The following is a 7500-nucleotide window of genomic DNA, read 5'->3' on the forward strand; positions in this document are numbered from 1 at the left end:
TTTTTTGCATTGTTGAAATATTGACTATTTTCTGAATAATCACTGTTGTCAAATTTATTTCTGTCATTCCAAAAGTCTTGATACACATCACTTGTTTCGATTTCATAAGTTAGTGAGTCTGTCTCAGTGAATAATAATTTTGTTTTATCATTGTACTTTTGTTTGATATAATTATAATGGAAATCAGACATTAGTGTTTTGCTGAGATCTAAAATACACATACCAACATATGCAGGTCTGTTTAATAACAATGATTTCGTTGAATATTTTACTGCTTACGTAAGTTGGTTTTGATGTTAATTTAATCAGTTTTTTTCTCATCTGTGACTAGTCTCACATCAACTCTTTTCCGTAAATGTTCCATTGTTTTTCCGAATACACTGTTGTTCATAAGTTTGAAGAAATCTTTTTCAAAAGCATTTTTGGCATTGGTTCTTTTATGTGTATTAACGTCAATATACGGCTTCATCCATGGTGACTGATTAAACTCAAGTACTCTGTGAACTTTAGTGACTTTTAATCCTAAATTAATATACAATTGCAGTGTTTTGTAATGAACAACATACTTTTCTTTGTTTTTTAGGGTTGGAATCAGTTTGTGAACAAGACCAGTTGATATATTTGGTCAGCAATCTTTTTACAAAGTAGACAACATATCTTGATTAACTTTGATCTTTTGAGCTGCGCATGGATAATCATTATGCAAATTACGCAATTCTTTTGGATACACAAGATCAACTTCCAACATCAAACCTTTAGTGCTGTCTTCTCTGTACTTAGCTAAGTCAAGCTTATCAATTTGTTTTTGTGATAACCATTTGAAACCACATGTTGGCAAATACAGAGTCATAGCCCATCCATATAAATTGTTTGCAGCTAAATACATAATATATTTATATAATATAATGTTTTCATGTATTTGTAGTTTGCTTTCGAATATCTGTTAATGAACTGGAACATATCAATGTCTGTCATTAGCTCCAATTTGATATCAGTTATCTTTAACATTGCATCCCAAGATAATCCAGGTGATGTCAAATAATGACATGGATCCAGCTTGTAATTCTGCAAGCATGTTTTACGGAAATTTTCGAATACATCAGCTAATAAAAGTATCTCAGATTTGAGATACAAGTCGTGATATTCGCCCACATTTTTTAAATTAGAAGTATTCCATACATTTTGTGCGTGTTGATAAGCTTCATTTGTTACATGTTCATTATTTAATATGCTGAAAAAGTCGTCTTTTGTTGGCAATTTGGTTTCATTAAACTTTTCAAATGAATCCATATAATCGTAAGGATAAATTCCTTTTTGTTTCATAAGCTGGAACAGTTCATTTTTGAATATTTCTTTTGTGTATTTTAATGATTCATCAGGTAAATTGCCAACTAGTTTATCAAGACTTGAACTCATAAAATAAAAGCTATCAATAAATGTTAAATGATTACCAAGCATGAAAGCCGTATACTTTTCCATGTTATTAGGGATAGCATTAATATTCATTTGGCATTTTTCTCCGAAATATAACTGGTATTTTATCAGTCAATTTAAAATTCAGGTTACACTCTTGGTGAGCTGATCCTCTGTATTTACCAGTAATATGATAATGATCTCTTACACAAATGTCTTTATCAGTATATTTTTTGTTACAAATATGGCATGAATAAGCTTTTTTAAATTTTATTTCATCCTCTTTTGCCATTTTTAATTGCTTGTTGAATTTGTACTTGATAACATTTTTACAATTTACCTCTTCAAGCATTTTTTCTATGAATTTGTTAACAGAATTATGACCTCTATATATTTCAACTGGTTTGGTATATTTATCATCATAAAAACAAACAACTGTAAAACCATAGCCGCAATCCATATGTTTTTGATAAGCTTCAGTGTATGATTTATCATTGTTAGGCTTACAAGCTTGTATTTTTTCTGTCAGAGCTTCAAAATCAGCATATATCACAAACGGCACAGGTAGTTGCTTATGAAAATTAGTGAATTTTACTTTTGAACCTTTTTCAGGCATTTTGATAGCATTTTATTATTGGCATTTTATTTGAATACATACTTCTTTGTGATTAGTTAAAACTTGTTCAGAGCTGAAACATTGCAAACAATACATGCAAAAGTGTTTTCTTTCTTTATGTTTTGTTTGATTATACATAAATTTATTGAAATCTTTGATAAGTACATAATGTGTTTTGGTTTCTTCAGTTATTAATAATAAATTCACACAATCTCCATACTTTTCTTTTGATATATAAATAGGAAAAGGTTGTTTTTCTTCATAACCAAATACATTAATTAATTTTTTATATGTTAATTTGGAATTATTTCTTTTTTACGCTTAAATCGTACTCTTTTCTTTTTTTTCCTTTCTTTGTGTCTTTTCAAAGCATTAACATAACTAAAACAGCAATAATTTAAAACCTGAATAATCTCTTTTAAACTTTTCATACATAAAATATATTAAGATTTTATTAATTTTCTGTATCTGATGAAAAATATTCTGTTTCAGTTTCATAAGTATTATCTGAATTAACATCAAAACTACATTGAGAATCATCAATAAAGCTGTCATTTAAATCATATCGATCTAATTGACTATCGTTTTGATAATCACTTTCAAATTGAGATGAATATAAATCAATACTTTTAGAACTCACTTTATATTATATATACAGAAAATAATTCTATATATTTTATTTTTTTAAATATTCGTCAAATCTTTCATTGGAATCCAACTATTAAAATCATTGCTATATCCTTTCCATTTTACCAAAGCTAGTTTCTTTTTATGATCTCTTTTTACAACTTTATCAATTCGAAATACATCTTGTTTTGCTTTTAATAATTCAGGCTCATAAAAACTTCCTTAATAATAATAATAATAATAATAATAATATAGTATACCATTACACTGCGTTTCAATGATTGCTGCATTTCAACTAAGTCTAAAGTCCAAATTTCATCAATATAATTTGCAATAACACGCCGCCGAGTAAATTTTTGTTTGATTGGTTTGTGCAGCTCATCTGCTAACTGTTTCTGCCAATTTTTTTTTTTTAACTCGACGGTGGCTTTTTAACACCAAGTCCTAGTTTTTGTTTTGTGTTTATTGCATTTCTAGCTAACCAATGGCCCCATTTGTATGGAACATTGCCTAAGGCTTGTACCATTTTCCTGTCAGGTTTATTTTTGCATTTTCTATCGTCTTTACAAACAGTATAATCATGCATCATGCTGCATTGCAATAGAATCAGTTTGTCCTGTTGGTTGATTATATATTTCGAGTATTTTGCCTGTAATTGGATTATATTTAAGCTGTTGTTCTAATGGATTATATGGTCCAGTATATTTATGACCAGGAAAAGTAAATCCTGATTGAGGTCTTGGTAATTTACCAATAGCTTTCTGTAAATCAAAACCTCTACCATTTAAATCTTTTATTTGTTTTATATTTTTTCTTTGGTCTGATTTTTGTTGACAATTGATTCAAAGCTTGTGATCCAACGTTATGAATAGCCGGATTAAGCTTATCCAAAGCATAGTCAATAGCTTTTTTTTGTAAAGCAGGATTTCTTAATGTTTCTGATCCATAGTATCTAGCCATTTCAAGACTTTTTTTACCAAGATAAGGATATAAAAATTGCAGTGTTATTTATTTGAGTCAATCATATTATAAAACTCCAAAAGATATCAGATTAAACTGCTCACATTTTTGCATTTATGAATTCCCAAGCAACAATGAAAAATCACTTCTTTGCCGCGAAAATAATACTCCAAAAGAATCATATGAAAAAGCAACAAAGGATCCATATAGCTTCATTTATATCGATAAGCCACGAATATTTACAACTAAAAACTTCAATGAAAAAATCTAACTAATTATATATAAATGAGTTATTCAAACGGCTTATTAGAATCAACAAGTACAAAAATAATTGAGGGCATACCAGGAGTTGATTTTAAACTGACTACAGATGGTAATTATGATATGGAAAATAAAAAAATAACTAATTTAAAACCAGGACAAAATGATAACGATGCTTTGACCAAAAAGCAGATATATGATCACGTTAATGTGAATGGTGGTTCATCTAGCCAACCAGTTGATTTAACTAATTATTTGAAAAAAGATGGAAGCGATCAAATGAATGGATTGCTTAATATGAATAATAGAAGGATTCAAAATGTCGCACCTGGTAGACATAATACAGCAGATGCTTTAACTCATCTTCGACTAGAATCTTTTTATTTTGATCTTAATGTTGATGATGGTAAAATAGAAGCTCAAAATCCAATTGATATGGGTAACAAAAAAATAACTGGGTTACAAGATCCTCTTCATCACAAAGATGCTGCAACAAAATTTTACATTGATAACTCGATGTTTTTAAAAGCAGATAAAACAGAGCTAAATAATTATATTTTAAAAAGTGGTTTGAAAAGCAATCTCGACATGAAAAACCATAACATTAATAATGTTAAAGAAGCAACTTCAGGTCATCAAGCTATCAATTTTACTCAATTAAACAATGAGCTGAGTAACTATTTACATGAAACAGGTGGTACAATGAAAGGAGATATTGATTTAAACGGAAACAGTATCGACGGTATTCAAAATACAGTAAATAAGATGTCTGCTGTTAATCGTGAATATGTAAACAATGAATTCAAGAGGTTTGACCCTGGCCTTCCCCGGTCTGGCCGGGTTCCTGATGCAAGGGTTAATCAGTAAACGAGTGCTTTCTTCTTCACACGATCTCCATGCTTTAAAGAACGAAGAATATAATATTTGTAGCTTGCTTTTCTCGGGAACTTTGAATTTTGCGTATACGACAGAGCATTTTGAAGTTACACGAAGTTGGTATCCAATTCCCATGTGCGATGTCCGCGTATCCACGTATCCGGGTATCCATGTTTTCCACTGCGTATCCGCGTATCCACTTCAAAATATAGTTAGAAGTTTACTTGGGGAAGAGTGGTATTTTCCACTGCGTATCCGCGTATCCAGCCTCTTCAGAGGTGCAGCTTCAAAATGGCAGGGTATTCTGCAGTTAAGCCATCGCTTATTCTGCTGAAAATTCTGCCGGCAGAATTTATCCAAGCCCAGTGACAGCCAACATAACAATCTTAGGAGAAAAGAGTATTGTTGAAAACTAAAATGATAGTTAAATGTGGCAACAGCATGATAGGGTTTTAAAATTTTTCAATTTTGCACGAGCTATGCGATGTTATGAACATTCATTTTGTGCGACGAAATTGGATACAGGCTCAATTCCTTGTTTCTTCAACTGCGCTATGGCCATTGCTTGAGGAACAAATTCTTTGCCGTTCACTAATGCCCTCTAAAACCTGTATTGATGAATATAACTTACATCTTCTTACCTCTTCGTCCATATTAAATAAAATTTAACCGCTTCCAACAAACCACACAGAGTCACCTCGTCGGAACAGCAGGGTACAAGGTGCAAGCCTGATAACTAGGGTCGAAAATCTGAAGTCTGAAGTCCGAAGTCTGAAGTCTGAAATCTAAAGTCTGAAGTCTGAATTCTGAAGTCCGAAATCTGAAGTATGAAATCTAAAGTCTGAAGTCTAAAGTCTCAGTCTGAAGTCGAAAGTCTCAAGGTAAGTCTGAAGTGTGAAGTGCCTCGTCGGCTTTCGTACCAGAACTACTAGGAAGAATAAAGTAGTTAATACGCAAGCAAATGCTTGAGGAACCAGATCCAACAAAAGATGAGTATTGGAAAAAATCCTGGGAAGAAGGCAACTTCAACTGGCACCAAGACACAGTTCACAAAATGCTCCAAAAGTATTTTGACGAGCTCACTGGTGGACGATCCAACATAACAGTGTTTGTTCCTTTGTGCGGAAAATCTCTTGATATGTTGTGGTTAGCTGAACAGGGACACAGCGTCGTTGGTGTAGAGGTATCAAAGCTAGCGATTGAAAGTTTTTTCAAAGATAACAACCTCGCGTTTTCAGCGGAGCAAGTAATATTGACAGCGACTACTGATCCAGTCGATGTGTACAAGTGCGTGGGAAAGCAAATAACAATCTTTTGTTGCGACTTGTTTGCTCTATCTGAAGAGCACGTCGGTAAAAGATTCGATGCGATTTGGGATCGTGGTTCGTTGTCCGCTGTGCAGCCTCAAATTGGTGACCGAGGAAAGAGATACACGAAAAAAATGCGCTCACTCCTTGCTGACCATGGAAAATACCTGTTGGAAAGTCATTACTACGAACTGGATCGCCAACTCGAACATCCTGTGAGCCTATCGGTTGAGTTCAGAAATAAAATTTTCGAGGAGGACTTCGTCTTAAAGGCTCTTGAGGTCGAAAAATCCGGAGAAGACTTTAAAAGAAAATGGGGATATTCTGATGAACGGCACTACCACTTAATTCAGCCTAAAGTATAATCATCTCAAATGAGTTCAGGAAGAACAGCACATGCAAATTGGTTGAAAGCTTTAGACAGAACGAGACATACTACAAATGGAGCTTATTATGTTATTCCATGATATGGAAATGAGCGCGTAACGCATGGAAGAGTTAAAAGTTCATTTTCAAGCTTATGCGAGGGATGAGATCAAAAATGATGTTCTCAAATCCCTTCAGCCAAATAAGTCAGTGGGGCCTGATCAAATCACACCTAAAGATCTTAAATTAGCTCAGGAATCTGTGGTACAAGGGTTGTTTGAGGTTTTCAAAAAAAGCAAGGATTGTTGTAGATTCCTACAGCAGTGGAAGAAATCGTCAGTTACAGCTATTTTTAAAAAAAGGAATAAATTGGCTCCTAATAATTAAAGACCAATATCTTTGCTTCGTGTCCCAGAAAAACTGCTTGAGGTTGTATGTAAGTCTTTTGATGATCATATTTTATCTAATAATATTCTAAATAATCAGAAATGGGGCTTTAGAGAAGGTAATTCGACTGAGTCTTCTTCTAAATCTTACTGAGGCTTGGAGAGAAGCTTTGGAGGGAGGTCACAAGGTTGGAGTCTTATTCATTGATTTCCGCAAGGCTTTCGATTGTGTAAATCGCACTATCCTTCCTGAAAAACTTAAAGGAGTCGCAGTTACGGGTAGCATGTGAAATTGGATCAATGATTACCTCTCCAACCCTGTGCAAAGGACTCAAGTTTATAACATAAGATAGGATTTTTTAAGGAGTACCCCAAGGGTCGCTATTAGGCCCCAGACTGTTTGCAACTTATGTTAATAACTTACCAGATCATGTTAACACAGGAAAAGTTATATATGTATGCGGACGATACAACAATTTATGTAATTGGAGACACTGTTGACGAGAGTGTTCTTGTTTTACAACAGGTCTTAGACCAGGTTCATACCTGGAGCCTTAAGAATAGACTGATTGTCCACAGTGGTTAAATCTGAGGCAATGATTTTGAGCATCAGTCCCTTCATTGGTCCTTTGAAACCTCTGAAGTGGGGTGAGGATATTATTCGGTATATATCCTCTACTGTGTGTCT

General features: G+C 33.2%; 3 protein-coding genes and 1 long non-coding RNA gene across 8 annotated transcripts in view; 2 read left to right on the plus strand and 2 right to left on the minus strand.

Moving 5' to 3' along the window:
* Window positions 1-5140, plus strand: part of LOC138026304 (uncharacterized) — a 5814-nt gene extending 674 nt beyond the window's left edge. Inside the window, exon 2 of the long non-coding RNA XR_011127244.1 lies at window positions 584-5140. This is a non-coding gene — a long non-coding RNA (uncharacterized lncRNA). The remainder of the gene's footprint in view (window positions 1-583) is intronic.
* The window catches only part of LOC138026298 (uncharacterized), a 63910-nt gene that overhangs the window by 48110 nt on the left and 8300 nt on the right, over window positions 1-7500 (minus strand). The gene's annotated exons all lie outside the window — the stretch shown is intronic.
* LOC138026301 (steroidogenic acute regulatory protein, mitochondrial-like) overlaps window positions 1-7500 on the minus strand; it is a 23619-nt gene that overhangs the window by 13634 nt on the left and 2485 nt on the right. The window lies entirely within an intron of this gene.
* Window positions 5499-7500, plus strand: part of LOC138026302 (thiopurine S-methyltransferase-like) — a 2801-nt gene continuing 799 nt past the window's right edge. Inside the window, exon 1 of the mRNA XM_068873596.1 lies at window positions 5499-7500. This exon is cut by the window's right edge and continues 799 nt beyond it. Coding sequence (XP_068729697.1) covers window positions 5715-6425 — 711 coding nt within the window. The 5' untranslated portion in view covers window positions 5499-5714 and the 3' untranslated portion in view covers window positions 6426-7500.

The sequence above is a fragment of the Montipora capricornis genome, chromosome 12 (assembly GCF_036669925.1).
Source record: "Montipora capricornis isolate CH-2021 chromosome 12, ASM3666992v2, whole genome shotgun sequence".
In the NCBI taxonomy this organism is placed as follows: domain Eukaryota; kingdom Metazoa; phylum Cnidaria; class Anthozoa; order Scleractinia; family Acroporidae; genus Montipora; species Montipora capricornis.